A 25,884-nucleotide genomic window follows, 5' to 3' on the forward strand; every position below is an offset into this window, starting at 1 on the left:
AGGATTAAATAACTATTGACCAACCAAATAAGCATTTAAACATATGAATATTGTTTTATTTGATAAGTTTAATCTTTAATTAGCAATTTGTAACTGTATTACTATTATGTTTGCATTATAAAATTAGAGGACAAATAGTTGCAGGATACAAATCAGTCATGTTAAGCTGTTTTTTCTATTATAACAATTATATATCATTTGCTTAAGTAATTTTTAAATGTTATATTGGTTATTGTCAAATGTAATAGGAATGAATCATATTTTATATTATTAGAAGATCACAGAAATAATTAATTTTTAAAAACAATGGATGTGCCTCGATTAATGAGCAGGAATATATTTCTGTGGTCCTCATAGGGAGAAGACAATAATCCAAAAATGTATCACTATGGTTAAGTAGATTAATGATGAAATGGATCTCATACATTGTAATTATAGTAACATAAATAGTTACGTAGGAACTAACCATAGTCATGAAAGATAATTAGTTTAACCTACAATATGGGCATACATTCCCTGTTTCAAACTGAACCTGTACTGGAGTGCACTTAAATCCAACTATTTCATTTATAATCACTTTATTATTCCACAAATTCTTCCATCTCATCTCTCCCCACATTCTGACAGGTTTTATTGCTCATTAGCTGCTTGCAGAAGTGTCATAAATCAGGTGTTTTATTTTTCTTCATAAGAACTGAACCGGAAGTTCCCTCCATGTTTTGCGCGTCTTTACGCACGACTCCTCCGTGTGCCGCTGATCGGAGCGCGTCAATGTTCAGTTGGACAGAAGTGAAGTCCGGGTTCACACACACACGCACGCACACGCTCACACACAGATCCTGTGTCCTGTGTCCTGTTTCACACACGTATCTCTTCTCTGCACGGAGACAACTGATGCTTCGATGAAGAGGAGATTTAACGACCCGCCTCTGGATGAAGTTGGAGATTTTTTCGTGCCAAACAAACACAATGTGACCATGTTGAGCCAGTGACTGCTTCATCCGCGTCCGATTTCGGAGTTTACCTTCATCGAGCCCGGGAAGAGAGACTTCAACATGGGCAAACTTCAGTCCAAACACGGTAAGAGAGGATGCGGCTGGAATCACTCAACGATGCACATCTAAAATATTTTATTATGATCTCTAACATTCACATTTGTCGTTTCTGCATCTGTTCCCTGACGGTTTGGATCTGAAGCGTGTAAGCGCAGAGAAAACCCTGAAGGTGAGGATCGATCATTCTCTGTGATGAAGGTCAATAGATGATGATAAAGTAACTGATTCGATTTGAGGCTGATGGATGCGGTTTTATTTCTCTTCATATCTCAGGAGACAGTTTTGTCGTGAACGCATTCCTGCGCAAGGGGATGGAGGAGTGTGAGAGGTACAACGCGACGGATCACAAGCTGAAGAACATGCAGGTATCAGGCCATTTCTTCATATTTGTTTTTCTTCTTCATACAGATTAACACAACAAGCAAAAAAGGGAAATGAAATGACACAGTTCCTCTACCGATTTTGGAGACTTTGTGGGAACTAATTATAACACAAAGAAAAACATGTAATCTAGTAAATTATTTTAGATGATTTTGAAAGCCTGTGCTTCTTAAATGATCGAATCTAGACTTGTTAAAGTGCCTGTAAATGATGATGCTCATGCATGTTTGTTTATGAGTAAGAAAACTCATCATGTGTTTGTGTCTGTGTGTGGTTGTGGTGGGACAAAAAGAAAGTCCCCCAAGGTTAAAGTAACGATTAGGCAAGTAGTAACTATGATTAAGATAGAGTAAGTCTCCAGGAAATCAATGTGATGTCCTCTGAAGTCATGAAGACATGGCTGTGTGTGTGCGTGTGTGTGTGTGCACGTGTGTGTTTATTTGCTGATAGGACGAATCTGTCAAGCACTTCAAAGTTGTCTTGCTGAGGCTGTTACGTTCCCTTTACCTTTTTCCTGAAAGCCGAGCCGCAGAGCTTCTGGACTCGAAGGGGAAACAAACTGTATTCACGCTCATGTGTGACGACACGCTGGTGTCTCTGCTCGGTTGTAGGCTGAGGTTCTTTCTGTCATGTCTGGCTCCGGCACAACACTGCAGCGGTTATTCCCCTGCCAGCCTCACTGGATGGGTTATGACAGCCATGAGCCCTGTGTGTGTAGTGGCTTGGCCAACAACACACACACACACACACACACACACACACACACACACACACACACACACACACACACACACACACACACACATACACATACACACACACTCAGAGGCAGGGTGGAAAGGTAGTCATGTCTCAGACTGAGGGGATAAAAAGTTTGCTCTTGTGGCTGCTGGCATCATGGCTCAGGGCTGTGTCTTTTTCCTCAATGCCTCCCATTCTAGTGCGGCTCCCAGTGGGCAGGCCTCTGTGGCATAACATTACATCACTTCAATTAGCGTGTCGTTTTTGAGGGGTACGAGAGTGGCAGGGCTCTCAGACAGAGACGTGCGAGAAGTTCACACCGAGGCACTGACGACCGGTGAGGGTGGGTGGCTGTGATGCTGGAGGAGTTATGGATTATATCAGGATTGTAAACCGCCCACTTGTGGCAAATTAAAAGACTTGAGAGAGAACTCTGCTCCGCTTCAGAGGAGTCTGAGTTCACACTCCCCTGCAGGGAAACCACCAAAGGCACAAGCTTGGCACTTATTAGTAGCTGGGTCCCACCCTCACCGCTATCAAAGTCATGCCCCCTGATTTATACGGTGCCATTAGAGGCTCATTCTATCAGCATCAAACTAAGCAGCTCCTTCCAACCAGCTTTAACTCAAGATTGGTCGAGCAAAAGCTGGAAAGAACAGAATGCGGTCACATGTGTTATTGCACATGTTGGTCTCTATGTGTCTTTTTGGTTAATTGTGACAGAAAATCATATTTTTGTGTAAGAAAGTAACATGGAAACTGGTTTTTTTCTGCATTTCCATGACCTCCATTGGCATTATTTTCACCATCATTCATGCTGCTCTGGTACTGAGTTCAATGTTTGTCATCTATACATTTGATAGATGACTTTTTCCTGCTTGATGTGACAGTAAACTGAATATATCTTGGTTTAAGGCTCTTGTTTGGACAAAATTTGAAATTTGAACATGTCACTTGGGACATGAGGAAAGTTTGAGTTTTTTTATAACTACTTTTGGATTCTGGATTGGAGCCAGACTGATTTATCGCCCGGTTTTATATTTCTTTTTAGTATTTGAAATACAGTTATTCATTAGAGAGGGATATAGTCAAACTGTAAAATATCAACCCTCAGTTACATTTCTTTGTCATAAGGGTTTGATAACAACCTCAATATATATTTTTTTGATATATCAGTATAGGAAATGTTCTTCTCCCAAATATGTTGATAAGTGTTGTCTGCCCAAAATCTGTATCGTCCGGGCTCTAGTCTTAATGGACCACACGATTAATCTTAATAGTACATTCCATGTAGATGAATTGACAATGGAAGTATTGGTTAGCTTTTTAGTGTGAAATTCCACAAACCCCAGTGTTATTACATTGTAGCGTGTAAACTCAGTATGTGTCTGGCTGCTTCTAGACAGTGACAGCTCTATTGCTGCTGTTTGAAATGAATCTATACTTACATTATTATAAGGACGCATTATGTCCCCAGGGATGTTGAGTTTCCCATCTTACAGACGTAATTAATTCGTCTGTTAAACCAGATATACCATTTCCCCTGTTTGATCCCATCTACTGTTAATTCATTCTTCGCTATAGGATTGGATTACATTGACACTTTTCCAGATATAATTATTCTCTGGGGTTTAGACCATGATGAAACAAGTCCGAGTCAAACAGAAAACAGTAGCAATATCCTTTTATTTAGGGGATTTTAAGTTATTAGATCAACATTTACTCTTCCCCCCCCCCCAGAGAATTTCAGCATGTGGCTCTCACCAGACAGCGGTTCCACATCTCAGTCCGGGCTGCAGGGACAGTTGAAATTTCTTATAATTTCATATAGGAGCAGATTGGCCAAACACACTGTTTGGCTCTGACCATCCCCCTCCTCATTGTCAAACGGGGGAGTAGGATTCCTGAGCTGTCTGGCTGCGACTTCAAAGCGCGGAGCTGTGAGTTATAAAAGGGCTCTGATATCAGTGGAGCCTCCGAATCCTCACCCCTCGATCCCCCCCTGCCCTGTCCTGGGGGATGGGCCGAGGGATGGAGCACAACCGGGAAGAAAAAAAAACACAAACAAGCGCTGACAGACCCCATGCCCAACATGGTTCTAAATCTAAATCGTGAGTCTCCTCGACAAAGTAGCTGTTTCCATCCAGCAAGCGTCCAATGCTTCGCTGCATTTTAGCAACAAAAGATCAAAAGATTGCAAAAGGCCTGTTTAATTATTGATATTGCTGCAAACCATGATCCAGGGTTTCAGCTGGCAGGTTGCCCTCAGTGTGTAATCCTATAGCCTCCTTTAAGTGTAGCATGAGTGGACAAAGAGAGCGTGATGTAGCAGGACACGTCTCATCCTGGCTGCAGTCATCAGGGTTTTGACACCTCTGTGCAGGTGTTCAAGACAAGACGTACCCATCCAGACACCTGGTGTAATGTAGGGATATTACAGGTGAGATCAAAGTGCTGGTCCAAGGTGTAGTTGACCATCTCGTGCGAAAAAAACGGATCTGTGTAGTTGTTGAATATGTCAAATGCAGAAACAAAAACCAAACCTTGTACTTATCCAAACCCGTGTTCATTAGTGGAAGAGCTCTGTGAAGGTTCACTGTGTTTCACCTCTGGAAATGTCAACACATCAACAGTCCAGACCCTCTCACACACACACACGCACACGACTACAGTGCTTCGTTTCAGAGCTTCAAACAGACATGCTCGGATGCCCAGATAGTGACAGCCTAATTCAGCCTTTCAGCACCATCTTTTGTCTCAAAACTTCCCACCGACTTGGCCTGAGCGGGGCGAGTGTGCCAAAAAGCTCCAAGACGCAAATTTATTTTGACTTACGAAGAGTTACATAGCACTCACCCCCGCAATAATAAATTAGGTTTAAGAGCAGAGTTCCCGAGCAGCTCACTAAACTAATTGTAAGCTAATGTTTTTTTTTTACTTTCATTTGGAATCTGTGAATAAGAGTTTCCCCTTATATAAAAGTCCTCATTTGGCAAAGCCGGCTCAAAATGGATGTTTTGTTTGGACACTTTCGCCACTGGGCATTCGGGCACATCTTCTCGTCACCGTGTTAATTTTGAATTGGCAGTATTTGATTTGGAGCTGACGACGGGATATCTGTGTAATCTGAAGGCCGTGGCCCTGAATGACATTTTATTTTTCAGTACACAGCCGCAAGTTGAGAACTGAGGTAATTGCTTTTTTGGGTTTTTGAGCTGCGGGTATGGTGGGACGTAATCGTGCAGCGCTTCAAGACATATTCTCGTCAACAGCATCTCATGACTTTTCTCCAGCGCCTCCGCCACAACCACCAGGGACAATAAAGGCCTGTCGCCGCTGCAGCACCACCCCGGCGGCGATACACACGGTGGAGAGGACACAGAAAGGTGTGCTCACGCTGTATACGTCTTGCTTTTTGAAGGGGACTTGAAGGCATTCGGAGAGTTTGTTTTTTTCCACCCCTCCTTCTTTTTTTTGAATTTGGCTTCACAAGAAGGCGAGCTGTGAGCCTTCATCTCTGAATGAAAAGCATGTGGCTGGCATCCAGAACAGCGGGGTCTTTCAGCACGGCCCCGGCAGACATCTGTTCCTGGTTTGTACAGCAAAATCCTGGAGCACGGAGAGGGGCTGTGGTGGGAAGGGGGTGAGAGAGGGTGGCGGGGAGTAGGAAAAGAGGGGGGGAGGACGGGGGAGGAGTGGTGGGTTTAAGTGTGTGTGTGTGTGTGTGTGTTTTTTCTTTTTTCTTGGGAGAGATATTTAAGGGGCTTTAAAGGTAGTGGGGGGAAGGGGAGTAATGGAGGGGGCCTCATCCGCCTCGTCCACTGCATTGTTTGGTCAGGAGCTGACCATTGATCTCACCTTTCCTTCCACGCAAACTTCTAACACGTGTGAAACCAGCGAGTCGCACCACTTTTCCTGAACCCTTTTCCCCTCCATGTTGGTTTTCCAGTTTGTCCACAGCCGTGTAAACATCATCACCTGATCGCCGTCAACACACGTCACTTGTGTGAGGGGCTTGTTTGATCCTTTCTCTCATGTTGGAGTGTCGAAGTGTGTGTCACCACATGGCTTCGCTTGTGAGTCAGAGGCCGAGTCCCTCTCTCTCTCTCTCTCTCTCTCTCCCTGTGTTTGTGAGTGAGTGAGTGAGTGAGTGAGTGAGTGAGAGGTGGTTTGTGTGGCCTCGGCCTAATGGAGAAAGACATTAGAACACTGCAGGCGGATTGGATGTTTATTTTTCTGAGGATATTTATACTGTGTGAAGGGACTTTGAAGCCGTATGCTGTGTTGGTGAAGAGAGCAGAGGGCCCTCTCTGGCCGTCAGGAGGAATCAGAGAGCCATCACACAGGGGTTCACTAGGCTTTGGCACAAATCACGCACTGCATTAACCTTGGGCAACATTAACTAGCCTGCGGGCCTGTGTGAACCCCCCGACATCTTTAATTTCAAAGTCAAAGCTCGAATTTTACTCACGGCCCCCCTTAAAGATAACTTCTATAGGTAAATATTAAAGCCACCTTATGAAATATAATAATTTGGTTTATGTTGTGCAGCTATTGTATATTTTACTAAACAAATTTGCAGTTATAGTCATCAGATACATACACACTGGTCACACAGAGAAACTGAGGCTGTTGCCCATTTCACACTTTGTAACCTAAACATTGTCTTTAAAGAAATAGTTTTCTTGCTGTGAATTAAATTAGAAGACCGATACCTCTGTCATATCTTTACAGTCTATATGACGGCACAGTCAGCAGCTCACCACAGGAAAAGCCTGGAAACATGGAAACAGCCTGATGGTGTCCAAAAATAAGAAACAGTCTATGTGAACCTCTAAGGCCAAATTCAGACAGATGGTGGCAAGAGACAAATCTACTCTCATTGATTTCAGTGGATCCAATGGTGAATGTAATGTATTTTTATGTAGCGCTGTTTCAGTCATATCGACCACACAAAGCACTTGACAATACCCGTCACATAATCCATTCCCTCAGTGTTACTACATGCTGTGCCTTTCCTATCTCACACACTGGCATCACAGCCATCAGGGTGAGAAGCCTGGCCTCGAACCTCCAACCTTCTGGCTAGTGGATGACCCGCTCTACCTCCTGACCCGCTCCAAGCAATGCTGTGCAGGAGAGGTGCCAAAACAGTTGGCTCTGTTAAAAAACATAAACACTGCACAATCTTTTACGCTATGCAACAAAATGCCTTAATAGATATACACAACTAGTGCTTGTTGAGAGGCTCTCAGGTTGTAGAGACAACGTTTTGACAACTGCTGTCTTGCTAGAAAAGCAGATATGCCATGCTGTCGGTTATACTGCCCTTGAGGGCATATATGATCATTTCAATTTCTCCAACAGTTCAAAGTAGAAGAGGAATGACAGTCGCTCCCCTTCCTTCATTAACGGATCTCTCATCTGCAGACACGTGGAAAGAAGCTCTTCCTCCTTCAGAGATATCTCAGCTCCATGATTGCCACTTTGAAGTCGCTCACTCCTTGTCACTGCTTTTTATGATATTTATGAGATATCTGCTCTGGAGCTTCACAGAGATCTGTTTATAGCTTCACTGAACCGGTTGGCAGCGAGTCATCACAAATGCAAATATTTGAAAGTATGTGAACTTCCCTGAACGTAGCCAATGCCAGGTTTTCAGTGACACTGCATGACCCAGACGTGCATGGTCACCGATGACAGCAGGGAGACCTCACTTCCTCTGCTGGTGGCTGTTCGGGGGCAGCCCCGTTGAGGGTTAACCCTGGTCTATGTCTTCTCCCTCGCTCCTTGCCAGGGGAAAGAAAATACCTGAAGCTGGAGCCCAGTGCTTAGCGCTGACATTTTTGGCAAAGGCTGCTGGATCCAAGTCTGTGTTTGATCTTGTGCCTCTTCCAGCCAAGTAAAACACCGGGAGACTCAAAGGTTATTACATTTTAGTGTGTAAGGTATGTTTCCACATAAACCCCTGTTCCCCTTAGAAAGCTTTAGCTCTTTTCCAAGTGGACTTCATTTCGCAAACCTTAGAGCAGCCAAGGGAATATTATATTTTTTCAGTTATGGTTGTTGGTGGTGTTATTATACACTGTCATTCCGGCCGGTGTAAATTGATTACATTGTCTTAATTAGAGCCGAGTTGAGTATTCAAATCCTGAGTCCTTCCTGGAGAGGACAGAGGATGCTTTAGATTCCAAGTGGAACTAAAACATTATCAGACGAGACATTGCAGGTCTATTTTTGTTCAATATTTTGTTTCTTTAAATATTTGCAGATTGAAAGGGAGACTGAGGTTTTGCTTGTTTGCCTAAAGAGGACAGGGGATTCCTCTTTTGGACACAAGTTTGTTATCCCATAAATTCAGCCAGTGGAAACTTGAGATGGACTCCACAGAGGTCAGATGGTGACCCACTGTATATTCCACAATACACATTCGGGGGGGGAGAAACTGAAATCGCTCTCAGCACAATAGCTATAAATCTTAGACATGAGTACCTATACTTTTTGTGTTTGCGTGAGAAAACCCGGGATACCAAAGCACAGAGAAGAGTGAGGACAGCAACAACAGAGCAAAGTGATGTGATGTTTTTGAGATCCTCGTATACGCTGCTCATATTGTGATGCACTTTCATCCACTTTCTCTCGATAAACAGCCTTCAGAGTCACCCGTGAAGGCTTCGAAACTTCATCCTTGCTCTACATTCCTGAACCTGACGCCCGGTTAGGTTTGAGGCTGGGGAGTGGAACACCGCACACACCACAAACCCTGGCTTCCCCCTAAAAAAAAAGTGTAGGGTACCCAGAGCTGCTGGCGATCCTCATTGTTGTGATGCTGCTGTTTTGAGGCAAAAAGCTCTGCTCCTTTTCAAAGGGTTTCAAAAAAGAGCGGGGAAGTGTTTTTTTGCCGAACAAGGATCCGATACCTGAAATTCATTTGATGTTCACGCTCACCTTGGAAGAAAGTTGGGAATTTATTGCAGAGCTGTGTTCAAAGGTGATCAGACTTTACACACTATCCGTCTTCTTGTCGTACAATTTCATACACAGCCTGGCATATAGCACAAGATTTATCAAACACACCCAAACCCAGACCCCAGAGGAAACTAGGCATCTTTTCTCTCCGCTGTGAGCTGAGCCTCCCCCTCTTTGGGACCCCAAGCCTGCACATGTGTAGGTATCGCTATTACTCAGCTCATAAAACGCCACAGTCCCATCTGAAAGTGGTTAGCTGTTGAAACACACTGGCGGCTTCAAAGCTCGGATCCGGGCTCTGCAGACAGCCGAGGCCCGGCCCTCCTTCTGCACATCACATTCCACTCCGCCGGGGAATGGCTGCAAACTCGCTTTTGTTACACAAACCTGTTCCCGTCATCAAAACCCTCAATGGGTCTCCATTAAAAGGAAGTGGTTTATTTTTGTCATGGGTGGTAATTTTTCAGGGGGAATTTAATTTGGGATATAAATGGTTTCAGAAGGGTTCTTCGCGTGTGTTTGGATGAAATAGGAAACTGGCGGTTCTCACAGTCTGCATTGGTTTATATACCCAAACACCTTTTGTGCTCCTTCTATATGTAACAGACAGGGAGGAAGAGGATGAAATAGTGCTGAAAGAGGCCACTGTTCTCATTTCCTCTGAAGGCAGCCTTCTTTTCTTCCCCCCACCCATTTCTTTTCCTGAGCCCGTCCACTTCAAAAGCTGACCTGGCCCTGTGTGCCATGTAACATGTTTACCTAAAGACTCATTCAAATAAACAGCAGTTTCTCTCCGCGACGCCTGCCCCCGCTTCACCGAGAACCTTTCAGAGACACCATCTGCTCACATGGGACTTCACAAAGACAACGCACTCTTATAAAGGATTTATTTAATGGTATCTCTGTGGAGGGACTTCACAGCTTATAGTTTCATTAAAAAAAAAGAAGTCTTGGTTTACAGGGGACCAAATTGTGTTGAAAAGTGAGACAGAAGGATCACAGAAAACCGGCTTTTGAGAGTTGGTGGTAAAACGTTAGTACCTCTGCGATGTCTTCATCTATCACCAGCACCTACTTCTTGGTGTTGATAGGGGCTGACTGATCCTATCACTTCAAGAATGCCAGTGTATCAGAATATCTGAACTCTTACCCCCATGACCATGTGCTCAGCTTTGAGAACCGCTCCATCCTGTTTGCGCCCGATTATCTCGTCGCTTTTAGTGTTAGTGCATCTCAGCACCCTCTGCTTTTTGAAGCATAAATCCGCCTTTCAAGAACTTTTATCAAACATTAAGTGTCACACTTTGTGCTTTCAAGTGGACTACCCCCAGACCTGTGTGTGTGATAGAGAGCAAGGCTCCTTCAGGCTTGCAGCTTTATACCTGAGATAAGATAAGAATATACAAGCAGCCAGGCTAGGCTAACTGCAGCTCGTGTTTAAGTGCAAACTCTTTCATGGCCTCCCAGCACCGGTTTGCAGTAATTATGGCCGTGAAAGCAGCAGCTCTCTTAGCGCTCTGGAGCTGTGGAAGGAGGTGGAGCTGAGCTGAGCTGCCCTCTGTACCATAGCCTTTTGATCTCTGCTTGTGCCATGGATGAATTACGTTCCAGAATTTCACACTGGGGAACTGTGCTTGAGAAACACGCAGGCAGTCTGTCAGGTCACTAAAGTGCACACATGGCAGCCTCAGTCCAAAAGGGAAAAAAGGGGCAGATGTTATGGTTTCGACAACCGTGGCCTCAAAAATCTTCTGCTTGGTATCGTTCTGTGATGTGTCACAAATAAAAATTATAATTCATGGGTTTGCATCATGCGGCCTTTAAAATTCTTGTCTTGTTGCCATGATTTCAAAAGTAATTCATCGTATCCTTTTTATTTTTTCGCCCTGTAATTTTCTTTGAGAATTATTCAACAGCGTTATGAATGAGCTTTGCATGATTTTGATGAATCAGTAATTGGACCTCATCTGTTCATCCTCAGCTTTTAACTTTGTCCTCTTTTTCGATGGGACGTTGTGTCTCATATGCCACAGCATTACAGCCAGTGGCCCTTTGGCCATGGTCCATTTTACGTATCCAGTCTTCTTTCTCTTCGTCTGAAGATCGCAGAGGCTCCTCTGCTTCCTGTGCCCAGCAGGAGGGTATTTTTAGGAATCCTCAGGAAAACACACGGTGTTGACCCTGGGATGACCCCCTGTCCAGTTCCAGGTCTGTGAGGAACTTCACAGCTTGGAATTAAGTCGGTTCTTGCAGTGTCAAGAATTCTTGTGGTCTTTGAGACTGGCAATCCCGACCAGATGGAGGAGACGGGTGCACGGTCAGCCAGAGATAGTTACCCAACAGCATTGAGGAAAGAGACGGCAGATAAAAGAAGTGCAGACACTTTGAAAATACAGCATCTCTTTTTTTTTTTGTTGGATAGATTGAAAATATGTTGGCAGGATGGATTCAAGCCTTAAATATTTCATTGTTAGGGGGAACAGTACCAATTATGCAAACAAGTGGTGTCTCCTAGGACCTGAGGTTTGGCAGGTGTTGAGGAGAATGGTAAGCCTATAGCAGACGAGTTCTTTGAGGCCCTGTCTGTGTGCTCGCCTGTCTACCTTGGTTATTTGTTGCATCCTGCTGCACTGAATTCTGTATTTGGCCGTCTCTAACCAGTGAGCCTGGTTCCCCCTGAGGACTGAAGGCAACAAAGGTACAGTACAACAGCCATTCATCACTGTTTGCTCAATATGCCTCCCAGATGGATGTGCTGAGAGTCCACGCTACATTACTGGCGTATTAGTCACGGCCACATAAGCTCCTCTTATCGTGGTCAGTCATATGGATCTGCACCTCTCCGTTACCCAAAGGAGCAGTAACTAGTGGGCTGTAGAGGCTTTATCCCTGAACCTGCTCTTATCCTGATGTATGACAGGTTCAGGAAGCCGGGGTGCCGCTCATCCACCAACTCACAAGCTTTTTAAGAGCCGCAGCATCTCAGGTTTAAGTGAGCAGCCGAAGAGTCACTGTGGATTAGAGAGACAGACAGAGGCAAGTACTTGTGCACCGCAGGAGGCTTGCTTTTGCCTGAGGGGTATGTGGTTTAACTCAGCTAACTTGAGTAACAAATGGAAGTCACAATTGGATTGAAAAATATATCCATGTGAAAGGGGGCAGGTAAAAAGCCAACTAGCATTAATAATGTGTGTAAGTCTGAGCCAGTCTCCGTGTGTTGCAATTGAAAGCAGGGGACAGGAAGGGACCAGAGAAGTGGAAAAAAGGTTGATGAGGCACAAATGGCTGACACGCTGATATGGATTAACTATTGAAATTGTGAAAATGAATGGAAAAACAGTGGCCATAGTTAGATAAGTGTATGTTGCTGTAGTTAACATTAGCTTGTTTGCTTAAAGAGAACAGGCGGATTTGGTAATAAAGTAATGTATTGAAAGTTAAGAAGTAATGTCAAATGAAGATTATTAAATTTTTAATCGTTAGTTTTTCAAAGTAATCAGATCAGAAACATCCAGATCCCTATCTGGATCCACGTTTATTCTGAATCTACACATCCCTGATATAAAAAAAATAAAGATCTCTGCATTATTTCTTGAAAAATTCCCCAAAAGGTAGAAAATATGTTCCATCCCCTCTAAAGGTGAATGAGCTCTTACTTGGCCCATACCCCATTCTTCCAACAAATTTAAATAAAATCTCTCCTGTATTCTTTGAGTAATCCTGAACACATTCGCCTAGCATGTAGTAAAGTAATGAAGAGATGGAAGAATGAGTTGGTAAACTGAACAGATAATTGCATCTACAAACACAAACTGGCAAAAGCTATGAGACAATTCAATCTGAACAAAGAACAATATCTCTAACAATATCCACTGACTCGGGCGTGTTCAGAACATGACAGGTAGCGGTGACACGCGGTCACATCAGACCAGGATGGCCGGGGACCGCTCGTGTTAAGTCCACGCGTGTGTTGCCGCTCCTCCACACTGGGACACAGCTGTCCCACCCCAGCATGGTTTGTTTACATTTCTCAGTCACCCACAGGAGCCCTGTAATGCCTGCAGCTCCAAAAGCCTCCAACCACAGAGCCGCGCCCCTATGAACTGCCAGGCCGGCTTTTCAAACCTGTGACTCAAATCCCTCGCAGCTTAACAAAACGGGCAGTGAAAACAGCGGTGTCTGTGGTTATCTCACAGGTGAGAGCAATTATAACTGACATGTCCCTAATAGAGCGACGACTGGAAACCCGACTCTGAACTCCGGCGGGCGGCACAAAGGGAGCGCCCTCGCAGATTACAGGGAGACAGTTGTCATCCGACAGGACCGGACAAGGTGGAGTGGTGACTGTAACTGACACACGACCAGTTTGAAGAGAAGGTTTTTATACTGAACCATGTGAGATCACTGCAGGTGATGAGCTGATGATGAACTGCTCCGCCGGATGTTCGGCGTCACCCACAACCTGGCAGTCTAAGGTCCTCCGTGTTGTATCAAGGGCCTGTGGAATGTGGAACAAATCCCCTCAGCTTTATCAGCCTGGACGCGCTCCCCATTGGCCCGGCTTAGGAGTCAGGGGCCTGCGCGGGAGCTTACAGAATTTCACATGGAGGCCAGAAACAGAGGAACATCCTGTTTGAGTCGGACCGCCTGTCCCACACTGGCTTTGATATGCCGTGGCCTTGCGCGCTCGCCTCTTTGTTGTTTGCAGGGTGTGAGTGAGTGTTCAAAATGTGTTCTGTGTGTCTCCTGCCTCCCGATCCGGTTGAAAATTTAAACAGCAAGAATTTTTACAATCTAATATAAGGTCCATGTTTTCCCTGCCCGGCAGCCATTTAATAAAATATACCAATGAACTAAAGTGTGGCACAATTTCCAAATCATGAGGCCATAATTCATATTTTCTCCAAGCCAAGGAACATGCAGGAAGGGCAGATATGAATTAGGCCACTGTCTATATGATGTGCCATTTTTACACAGGTCATAGGTCCCACAGTTTATTTTAATGCATAAACTATTTTTGTTATCGCTCTTGACTTCTTGTGCTCTGGGAGATTGTGCAGTTTTCTATATTTTATGGGCTAACAGGTTTGTCAACTGACTTAAAAGACAATAGACTTGAGTTTATTTGTCTCCTTTATTAAACCCAGTTACTCACCTTGTTGCCTTAGCGTGAGGCTGTGAGACCTGACATACTGGAGGCTTCACCTTTTGAAAACACTGCTCGACTTCAGATTTAAATATGTGTTTAAATACGTGTTTCCAGTTTTAAAACTTTAAAACTGAATAAAAGGAACAGACAGTGTCACTTGTGACTGTTAAAAGAACCAGTTTTATTATACTTTTGAGCGCGTATAACATAGCGTAGTCATATAAAAATCCACAGAGAGACTATTGCATTACACCACCAGGCTCGGTTACGTCTGAATTAAAGCAGCATGCTCTCTGTGGAGCTGTCATAATGTGTGTGGCATCAGGTTTTAAAACCTACTTCAGTTTTTTGGGGTGTTTCAGACGTACTGAACCATGGCAACCACTTTGTTTTTTTTTCTCTTTCCAGTAACCGATCAAATACATGAACTGTGTTATGATCTGCTACGTCTATAATTTAATACATTTGCCTAACCCAGATTCGGGAGTGTGAATCCACCCGCTGGTATGAAACACATGGTTTCCAAGTCCCCACAGTAGCTGCCTGTGTGACAGCTGAGAGGAGGGCGCTCATTACATCAGACTCCTATCAAAGCCTGCTTTAATGAAGGCGAGCTGATTACAGCACCGGTGACAGATGCAGGGTGGTCAGCCAGCGATGCTAATCTTTGTTTATGCCGTCCAGCAGGTCGCGAGCAAAGTGAAAGAGCGGTGATGCTGCGAGGAGGGGTTTGCAGGGGCGTGTGGAGTTTAGCAGCTAGTCTTTCCCTGATTGAAGAGGGAGCGGGTGACTTTCGGTGGTTTACATGCTGCTCTTACACAGACAGGCAGGCACGCTCATCTCTCCTCACAGCTGTTGTTACACTGGTACCAAAGAGGCTTCGCCCCGCTGATTCATGTCCTGCCAAGGGGAGAGGTTCTGCCTCCTGTTTGACCTCAGTGAGAATCCCACCACCCTGTGAGCGCCATATCTGGGCCATCTCGGCCACACGGGGCCAGTCCCGATAACGGGATGGCATTCTGCTCTGATCTCCTTTCCATTCACAGGGAGACATGTTGTGGCCCACTGATACATAGATAAAATACCCTGATTAGTGGACAAAGGAATATTTGAGCCGCCCTCTTATGACAAGCATTCAACATTTTGAGATTTTTGAGGCGGAACTTGAAACAGCTCCAAACCTTTACCGAGGGTCCTTGGCTCAGTCATGTTAGCAACGCATGGCTGTAAAGTGACTAGTAAAAACATGGTCTAAGCTTGTGTTTTTACTGTAATTACAATGAACTTTAATACGCAGAGTAACTCAGATCCAGCAGTATGTGCAGGGCTGTTTGTTTTAATACTGCTGCTCACTGCTAGGTGAGGCCAGTGCGCTCTGTTGACTCCTGAGCACCATAATTACCCCGACCTGGAATGAAAGCCGAGGCCTGACTGGCCCTAAGAAGAGGGGGCTTTCTGTTCCGCCGTCAAGAGACCAACATATTGTTCTTTTACTGTCTTGCAGGAGAAGAGACGAGTTGTGCAACAGGCCTCCTTCTCCCTCTGTAGCTCCCCATATTTTCAGCCCCTTCCCCCAGCCTCCACCCCTCGTCTCCCTCTGCCTCTCCTCAGTATATGACCGCTCACATCTGGTTTTGAGTCAAGGCCAAGTTGGTTTCTCTCGGAATGGAGGGCTTTTATTTCTCAATGGCCCCGCTGCCTCTCCGGTTTCATTCTGCGGCGAGGAGTATGTAGATTGTTTACGTACTGGTGTTCCTTTCTTTAGAGTGATACTTCTCGATCCTCGTTTTCATCAGCGTCGCCCACAACCATTCCCAATTAATGGCCCGTGGGAGGAGGGATGCTGGTTGGCTGCTGGTCATTAAGGCTTTCCTGCATGGGGCGTCCCTTAAGTGTCAGTTCCAGGTGCCTTTTTATTTCTAGAAACTGTACATCCTGGAGAACTTCCACTGTTTGGCCACGATTTGTCTCCCAAGGCCCCCTCTGCATCAAATAAAGGAAATAACTGAAATTGTTGGCCTGGTTTGAACAATGGACTGCACACTACATTTTAAGGAAAACAGATTTTTTGGGGGGGGGACAAAATAAATAATTAAACCACCAGCTTAAGTTATTTTTATTCTAACTACAGCTTTATCCCAAAACAAAAATAAGCTATTTGAAGTTTTTCAGAAACCCACAACGCTTTGATATGACACGAGGAAGCTTCCAGACAGTATCCTGTTTTTGTGTTTTTTCCCCAGCACATATTTGCAATCGGATACGCATCCACACTTCTGATCAAGTTGCCATATTTCATACCCTGAGGCCAGAGGAGCTGTGTACACAATCTTAATGTTAGCCTCCCTTGTTTTTGAAGATGCAGTTTTCCCCAAAAACTGTTGTGCGGCACATGATTTGAAGAATGGACTAAAAAGAAGTCTTTATTAGGGGCCGGAGCTTGAGAGAGAAGGGTGGTGGTGGTGGTGGGGGGGTGTTAAAACAAAGATGTGCAGTGTTTTCCAGTGGGAGGATGGGTGGTAAGCAGGCAGAGAGAGAGAGAGAGAGAGAGAGAGAGAGAGAGAGAGAGAGAGAGAGAGAGAGAGAGAGAGACTGCTGGGGGATGTCTGATGTCACCTGGTAGGGAGCAATGAAAGCTGCTGGTTACCCTATCCCACATAAAAGTCTGGCAGTAGGCTGAGGCTTTAGGGAAGCTTGGCAGAACTGCCGCATTAAACAGGAACAAACATCACACACCGTCTCTGTCTGTCTCTTATGTCAAGACGTCTGGGAGACGGAGCCTGTTTACATGGAACGCTGTCAGCGCTTGTTTCCAATGCACTGCAAAGACAACCGAGATCTAATGCCTTATCACTTCCCCTGTCAGCCTGCTTGAAGTGTTGGTCCCACACATGCAGTGTTTTCGTCTACCTCCCTCCCCCCATAGCCAACATCACACACTGCCGTGGATGTGGATGCACGACAGGTTTCAGGTGTATACGCCACTGGTGGAAAGCAAGGAACGCTTCCCCCCCCAAAGTGCTAACACATTCGGGCGGCCTCCGGAGCCGTTTGTGATCTGATAGTGAAAGAATGAGAGCTGCTAGATGCCAGAGCTAAGTTAATTACACATGTGGTGGGCAGATTTGAGCCCGACACCGTGGGCGATGGGGATGGAGATGCCATGTGTTTCGACATTAAACTTGCAGACTGTGGTCAGACCCAGCTTTGCTCTCTCTCATTAGCTCTCCCAAATGGATGTAATGGAGGTGTGTGTGTGGAGCGGGGGGGGGGGGGGGGGGGGGGGGGGGGGGGGGGAGCCATGTGTTCACCATAAGCGCTGGTTCTCTCTTCGTGCAGTCAGCAAGACGTCTCCTGATATCTGAATTTTAATTAGAGACGGGGCTGTCTTTTGGCAGTCGGTTTATTGGCTTCATTTCATTACAGTGGAGGCTGAATCCCGTCTTTCATTTGGAGGTGCCTCTACCTTGCTCTGCAGCCTCATGGGAACGGGGATGAGAAGAATCAATGGTTGCTTTTGATGTTCCTCGGAGCTGCGTAACAGTGTCTGTGTGAACTCCCTCATCCTTACATACTGCCCTTCATTAGGGGACTGCGCTACAAAGCGGGGGAGATGAAAGCATCCAGCGCAGGAGGGAAACAACAACTTGGCTACACGAACCAAAAAAAGAAGGATGCATGGGGACGCACGAACGCTCCTGTCGTCTCTAGATTTCTGTGATTTAAGGTTGCTGCCTGTTTGGGGCCCGGGGAGTGGTACCAGTTTTCTGCACCTCTCCCAGCAGCCTTCCGGCAAACCCACCTCCATCCCACCAGGAACTGAAGTCAGCAATAGATAGGCCCTATCTCCTTTCAAACACATCGCATCCTCCTCTGCCTCCTCTCTTATCTGCATTTCTCCCCTTCCATCTTTGTTCCTCTTATGTTTCCTTCCCTCCGTTCCCCCTTTGTGCTCCCTTTCCTCCGCTTTATTATTTATTCTTTATTCCTCCCGTTTTACTTCCTGCCCCTCTTCTGTGTCGCTCCCCTCCTCCTCCTCCTCCTCTTCCTCTTCCTCCTCTCCCAGAGGCTCGATTCCCATTCTTTCGCTGTGTTCTCTCTGTGTCTCCGGTGGCCAATTTGCAGTGGGAGGTGTCCGAGCCTTGACCCTGAGACCCAAGCGGCTCCCCCCTTCAGCAGTGAAGGTCAATGCCTAGATTACAGGCTGGAGGTATCATCCTCAGAAGTGAGGAATAATCACGGGGTATAAGATTGTTAAATAGAACCACAGGCCCTGGCGCTGTCATTACTCTGAGAAAGAGGGGAAGAGGGAAGGAAGGGGGGGGGTTCACCTAAACGCATGCAGATGTTCCGACTCTCGCTTGAGCCTCCGCTCTGTTGAAGGTACATGGAGTTCTTTTGTTTTCGAGCATCTATCTGTTTTTTATTTGTCTCGTTTCAGTGGGCCCCCTTGATTCAGTCTGGTGAGATTTTATTTCAAAGTGTGTGTGGAGCAGCTTAGAGGAAAGAGAATGACGTAAACAACTTGAATCATTTGTTGTTTAAATACTTGTGGTTTATACTTTTTTTATACTGTGCTGCACTTAATTTTCATTGTTTCCACAATCCAGTTGTAAGAATGGCTGTGTGTGTGTGTGTGTGTGTGTGTGTGTGTGTGTGTATGTGTGTGTGCATGGAGACCCTCTGTATTAGCACATGTGCTGGATGGTTATGAATGCATTGTGGTTCTGTTTTATGCAGGATATAGATTATTCACATATGACGGTGGAGCCTTTTTCCCCTTCCTCCCCCTCTGCCCCACTTTTGTTTTATGGCATTGGAATTGTGTATTTAATCAGTCCCATCCTATCTGCATGGAAATTTCCATCTGGCAATTATTCTCCATTCAAAATAAATACACACATGTTGCTGAGAGCTCATTGTGAGGTTTGTTTTACATAAACCATAAACTCCGAGTCAAGTTTTCAATGAGAAACACAACAAAACTTTTTTTTCTTTTTTCCTAAACCCTGGACCTCTTCCATCAAACACTTCTCAGTGGGTTCCATGTCAGGCAGGATGAGAATAAACAGCTCGGGAGAGCAAGAGAGAGAAAGAGCTCAGATGATGAAGTGCATTAAGGTTTTTTTTTTTTGATGGATGCGAGAGGTCCATTTGAAGGGCTTGGAGGAATCTTGAAAGCTTGGCTGCGGCTGCGCCCGCTGTATCCCAGACAGTGAAACACAATAAGCGTGCAGATGTTCAAAGTGTTTGGCGGCGCTGGAGCCTCCAGCCCGCTCCCTCTCATCTGAGTAGGAAATGCTTCAGCTGGAACTGTTTGTTTTCTCTGTGTCTGTGGTCTGAACTGTAGATTCACTTACATCTCTGACCCCCCCCCCCTCCCCTCTCCTCCTCCTCCTCTCTTCCCTTGTCCCAGGAGTTCTCAAATGGTGGGCTGAAGCAAGGACGATTCACAGATCAACACTGTCCCCTAGAGGGTAGGTGGAGAACGATGTCTTTTCACTCATTGATAAGCTTTGTGCGGAAAAACAATCCTTGAATATTTTATGGCGCAGGGAAGAGATTCGACGTTGTATGAAAGATTAGTATGTATGAGTAATTGGTATGGATGACTCCATAAATAACACAGCATGAAACATGGTAAATATAGATCTGTATACCATTCACAAAGTGCATGTTATTTCAGGATACTTGAGTAATTTTGCATGATGAAAAAAGCAGTTTTGTCATCTGCCTAAGTTTTCATTACAACTAAAGAAGCTTCATGGACCATAGAAAGTACTGCTCTGTGCACTTATTATTTACATGAGGCTAACCTCAGAAATGCAATCACATGATACCCAATACTAAACAAAAGACTGTAAAGGATTTCCTAGGCAACACAAGCACATTTTAAAAATCCTTCTATAATCTCATCTGTAATCAGAGTTTGAACAGTTAAAAGTACGAAATCAAGATGTTACAGTTACATTTTGTGGTCTAGTATATATAGAGCCAAAAAGAGACACTAATGCACATGTATTATGGAAACAAAAAGAGAAATGGATTTATTTATTTATAGTCTTTCGTATGTACCACATTTATAAGCAAAGGAACAATGGGGATCTAAGTGAAATTTTTGATGTGGTGAGGCCTTTAGTTTTTCTCCGTAAGAGAAGCACACAAACTTTTGCCTAATTTCCTGGTGAGAAAACACTACTTTTGTTCAGAACTTGAATGTTTCCTCTTGCGTCGACAGTGGTTCTTCCTCCGGAGAAAGCTGAGGGTTGCGAGAGCTACCTGCAGTACCTGCACGCGGAGGACAGAGAGAGAGAGGTACTCAGAGATGCCTCCAAAGCCAACGGGAAGAAACGCATCAGTCTGGATGTAAGCAGTGACTGATTGTGATTTGCATGAGCTGTGTGTCGAGTTAAATTAACCTTCCAGGCCTGTTCTGCAAGAGGTTCCATATTGACCTAACGTGGAGATTCCTTTACTTGCTTCTAATTACACCTCAGTTGCATTAGTTGCATTAATAATTATTAAGGGGGAGCGTTTATTCCTATTTATCTAGTCATGAAGACCTGGACATGGTTTTACAGCACCAAATGAGCCACAGGCAATGTGGAACAAGACATAAGCTAGAGACCATTTTTTTAACTCACTCACTCACTCCAGCCGCTTAACCTTAGTAGTTAGAGCTTGCATTCATTTCTTAGAGACCTACCATAACCCTCAGTGTAACCACCACTTGCCTAACCCTACTCCTAGCCTAAAATTGGATTTTCTCCAATTTGAGAACACAGATTTTGTCCCCAGTTGGACGTAGCCATCCCGAATTTATTGACCTCAAGTCTACAACAATACCATTCATGCCGTCTTGGCTGGGGCAGATCAGTTGTTTCAACAGCGAACCGGTCTTGCTTCACATGACAGGACTTTTCAAGTCAGGAAAAGGTCTCTCCTAGGTCATGCGCTCAGAGCTGGGAGTGTTGAAACTGTTGTGTGTTTCGGTGAGTGAAAGTTATTTAAACATGGGTTAGAAAATAAATGCATGGTGGGTAACCTCTATCCAAGCCACCGCTGGGTGCCCCTCACCCGCGCGCACAGAACATCTGTCTGTATGTTGATACTGCTCCACACCATATCCTGATTGAATTTCGGGGGCCAATAAATAGAAAAAATAGATTGTAATGTTTAGACTTGGATGTTTTGGAGAAGTGCTTAGATCTGTCCTTGGTGATCACTGCTGGATATGTGAGCTGGGGAGATGTTATAGAACCGTAAAGCGCTGGTTCTCTCTCTGGGGTCTCCTCCCTTGTAAATGTATACTGGCTTTCGAAACAGTGTCAGCGCTGCACCGTGCCTGCAGCAGGGCCTATATTCCAGATGTTTATTTTTCCAATTATGGCCATGTTACTGGATACATCTGAATCAATGTTACTGCCAAAAAGTTGTAACTGAGAGTGGTTGCGCTCACTTTTCCTGGAAGAAGTCATAGTGGACAGGATTTTATTGATAAATTCAGCACCATCCTGTCAGCTCTCCGTACATCTTTCTTTGGATATATAAGTAAACACAAAAATTTGATTTCTAGGTTGTTGATCTTGCTTATTTTTGCTTTGTAAGGACGTCTTTAAAATCACCTGAAGATAAATCTCAAACATTCAGAATAAGTATGGGAGTGAATCTTGTGTACTTTGCTGCCCCCTGCTGTAGAAAATAGTGCTTAGTTTAGTCTTCAGCTCAATGTTTGCAAAAATGTACATTTATAGTATGTTAGTATATAAAAGATATTCAGCTCATGTGTTTGTGTCTACAGGACTTGGAGTGTGATGTGTCTGTGGAGGACGACAATCGTCAGGAATGGATCTTCACCCTCTATGACTTCGACAACAGTGGGAAAGTCACAAAGGAGGTGAATATGTTGTAGCTGTCTTTACTCCCCTTGTCATTCTCTATCTGAGCTCCTTGGTGTATACTACAGAGTACTTCTCGTCATATTGATGATATTGATCGAATACCAACAGTGTGCTCTTCCTGTCGCTATAGGACATGTCCAGTCTGATGCACACCATCTATGATGTAGTGGACGCCTCAGTGAATCACTCCTGCCACAACAAGAGCAAGACCCTGCGGGTCAAGCTGACCGTCACTCCAGAGCCAAGGTGCCACCGAAGAGAAACAGGAGCAGGTAAAGGAGATTGAAAACGGAAATTTACGACTAAAAGTAATTTTTGTTTCAAATATACAGTGTGACATCTCAGGATGTCGCATAGATTTGTAGATTTAGGGGGGATAGTTTTAATTCTGAAACCCAAATCTTACCACTCAGTACAGTGTAGTGGGGGTTAACGTTGTTTTTGTACTCGCAAACAGTCTCTGTTCTTATGTTCGTGCAGTGCACTAAACAATTAGCAGGAGTGGCCTGTACCGTCACACATTTTTCTGTAAATGTTTAGATTTGTTCTCCCTTGTCAATGGTCTGCATGTATGTTTGGACCTATCAGCTACTCACTGAAATAAGTGAGTGATTATGTGAATTAGCAAATGTAACAAATAATTATGGTCAAAGTGGATTTTATGTAAAAACCCAATCTCTTTGTCAGTAAATTTGGATGTTGCTAAACCCTTTGTGCTGTTCTGATTTTCTGTGTTCTCTTTTTAGATCGCAGTCACCAGGACGAGGGGGGGCGCGCAGCTGACAAACGACTGTCTGCATACATCAGGTCAGTTCCTGCCCAGGATAAATGCTTTTGTGTGTTTAATCAGCTCATACAGATAAGATGGGTAAAAGTGTTGGCCACTTATATATATTTATATATGTATATTTCTTTTCCATTTTCAGCAGCAAAGGGCAGAGCAATGAGGCGCCGGCCACTGAGGGTCAGCATTACTGTGTGGATGAGAACACAGAGAGGAGGAATCACTACCTGGACCTGGCTGGTATAGAGAACTACACCTCCAGATTTGATGGTAAGTGTCTGTCCATCGTGTGTTGTACCCTGCTGGTTGTTGTGAATGTACTTAATGTACAATATTAAGTCTTCATGATTATATTACAATGACAAACTGACCTTCTGTCTCTGCCTGCAGGCATCACCCCTGTCTACCCTCCCCAGGAGCCTCAGGGACGGGGCTCCCAGAGCCAGAGCCAAAGCCAGAGCCAGAGCCGCTCCCGCTCCCAGGAACCAGAGCCACAAGTTGTTCACCAGCGCCGCTCACAAGTCATCAGCGATAGCTACAACCCCACCGAGTCTCGAAGCAGGGGCACGCAGTACCTCAAATCTCCCAAAGGAAACTACAAGGGAAGCGGAGGAAATAACGGGCTCAGCGGAGGCGGCAAATCCACTAAATGTCATGGCTACCACCCCGCTATGCAAACTACAGCAGGCCACGGAGGTCAGGATGTGTACCACTTACCGCACCAAGCCCAACCCTCCAGCCACCATCAGCACCCTTTGCAATACAGCCACAGTAAGCGCCTGAGGGCCAGAACCAGGGAGACCCTGTCCCCGACCAAAAACCCTCAGTCGCAGCCGCAGCAGCAACCTCCTGTGCTGCCCAGCATGGAGAGAGAGCAGGCGTCTGGCCCCCCTGGGAGCCCGGGGTTTGTGGTGCCCATGGTCCAACGCCACGAGCACCACCATCACCACGAACACCACCACCACCACCACTACCACCATTACCACCAGACATGACCGCCCTCAGTGTGCAGTGACTCAAACTGTACAGGACCAACCACAAGCGACCACACCAGTCTAAAGGACTTGACGTCATCCCACGGGAGAGTCTCACTTTCTGTCCAGGATCTTTATATTCTCTTGCAAGCTATACAGATATATCCTGAGATTAGATGTACTGAGGAACGGTGCCTGTGTGATGCCAGATGATAAAGGACCAGAAGGATGTATTCAGAAGTTATTGTGTAATAACAAAATACGTGTGGCACAGCTTTGAAGTTTTTTGTGGATATTCCCGCTGGGACTGCTGCGATCAGTACCTGTTTTCAGTAAGGGCACAAATACCAGGAAGAAACGGATCGAAGGACGCCCTTTTCCCTCTTGTTGCTGTTGGTTGAAGTCCCAGGAAGCTTTACTGTATATCAGAGTAGTTGTGTTGTTCTGTGTGAGACCTTTCCAAAACACGGATCTCAGGTGTAAAAGGTGCTGCTGCTCTCAAGCTTTTCACAGAGGCGTCCTCCTCTGGGGGGCCGGATGTGGACTGAGGGGCTTCCTGTTTGGGGAGGGAGGGAGTATAAAATCACCACTGCCAGTTTTAATGCAAAAATATCTTGCTATATGTATAAAAAAAATCTATATATGTAAACACATTTTTATTGTATAATTATTATACTGTATATGCATATTTCATCATGGATATATTATGCATATATGTATTTTTTGTCTTTTATATATTTTAATAAACATTATATAGTTCATTCATGTTGTTGCAGCTACAGTTTATTTCTGCTAAATTGATTGAGTGTGTGTCTGCCTCCTCTGTGCAGGTAAAAATATATCGACAGCTAAATTTTATATTATTAGTTGAGATTTAAATATGAATTCAATCTAATACTTTGTTGTGGATCCAGAGCAAATAATAGCCTGTTTGAAAAGTGTTTGACATTTTAAATTCATGGGAATAAATTAGGCTTATACTTTGCACACAATAGATTCAATAAGAACAATGTTGTGGTCGTTTGATCACGTTCATATTGTAGCGTCCTCGCGTATAGACGACAGGAAACTCCGACACTCCTATCAGCCACCACTGTATTCTTCACTCCCCTTCCTCATTCACCCTTGCTACGCCAACTCATCAGCCAATGAGAGCCTGCCATCCCACAAAACCCTACAGCCCTTGGCCTAGAACTGTCACGTGGCCCACCCCTACCTGTTCACTGACCCTCAGGACATTTCAATACTTTCTCCTCAGGAGAGACGCTGTCTAAATCGAATGCTTTCACCATGTCGTTGCTCAGTGCCCGTAAAATGTCCGCGATGTAGCCTAACCTAAACCAACTAAATCGACTTCGCACTACGTTACCCATCACTCATGGCACACATATGCAGACCAAACAAGCAACGTATTCCAGGTGTTTTCTTCTCTGGCCAGTGTCTCGGCTCCGAACCGTAGTTGGGAGCTCAGCTCACTGGTCAGGGCCGGCCCTGGCAATGTTGGCGCCCTAGGCAAGATTTCAAATTGGCACCCCCCAACATACACACGCAAACTGTCATTCATCCCCAAGAAGTTTTGGACTGTAAACAGGTGCACACACAGGCAGACAAATTTGTAAGCTATAAAAAACTATAAAAAGATATAATAAAAAATATCAAAAGAGTCCTGTACTGATAGCATATCATGTCATGTCGACACATATAAACATTAATGATGTCCACAATCGGGGTGATTCTTACCTCTATATTGTTCTTTCTTCTCCTCCTCTACTTTGCGGTGCTTTCTGAATTGTGCACCTGTTAATTTAATCTTTTTTTGATTCATCTTTGACTCTAACCGCAGTCTATCAGCGTGTACATCAGGGACACACCTGAGGCGGAAGCGCAACTTCTGTGCGAGCCGCCGCCTGACTGTTCACACAGGGAGCCA

The 25,884-nt window shown here is 44.9% G+C and overlaps 1 protein-coding gene across 2 annotated transcripts; it reads left to right on the forward strand.

The window, feature by feature from the left end:
* The first annotated feature begins 740 nt into the window (after nucleotides 1–740).
* Nucleotides 741–24,715, forward strand: nkd2b (NKD inhibitor of WNT signaling pathway 2b). 2 transcript variants are annotated; one of them, XM_053433495.1, is made up of 10 exons: nucleotides 741–1,080; nucleotides 1,198–1,224; nucleotides 1,329–1,420; nucleotides 19,712–19,772; nucleotides 20,534–20,661; nucleotides 22,097–22,192; nucleotides 22,327–22,468; nucleotides 22,943–23,003; nucleotides 23,126–23,250; nucleotides 23,371–24,715. In XM_053433495.1, the coding sequence occupies exons 1-10, from the start codon at nucleotides 1,056–1,058 to the stop codon at nucleotides 23,973–23,975; spliced, it is 1,362 nt and encodes a 453-aa protein (XP_053289470.1). In that variant the 5' UTR covers nucleotides 741–1,055; the 3' UTR covers nucleotides 23,976–24,715. The 2 variants fall into 2 exon arrangements, with proteins under 2 accessions (XP_053289470.1, XP_053289469.1); XM_053433494.1 differs by having other exon boundaries at nucleotides 742–1,080; nucleotides 23,123–23,250.
* Nucleotides 24,716–25,884: the final 1,169 nt, after the last annotated feature.

This window comes from Pleuronectes platessa, chromosome 10, assembly GCF_947347685.1.
Source record: "Pleuronectes platessa chromosome 10, fPlePla1.1, whole genome shotgun sequence".
In the NCBI taxonomy this organism is placed as follows: Eukaryota; Metazoa; Chordata; class Actinopteri; order Pleuronectiformes; family Pleuronectidae; genus Pleuronectes; species Pleuronectes platessa.

Excerpts from the sequence above, each read along its gene's own strand:
- nkd2b (XM_053433494.1), top strand. The coding sequence starts at position 1,056 with ATGGGCAAACTTCAGTCCAAACACG. Across the intron at positions 22,193-22,326 it reads GTGGGAAAGTCACAAAGGAG|GACATGTCCAGTCTGATGCA; the intron begins GTGAATATGTTG and ends CTGTCGCTATAG. Across the intron at positions 23,004-23,122 it reads CGACTGTCTGCATACATCAG|CAGCAAAGGGCAGAGCAATG; the intron begins GTCAGTTCCTGC and ends TTCCATTTTCAG.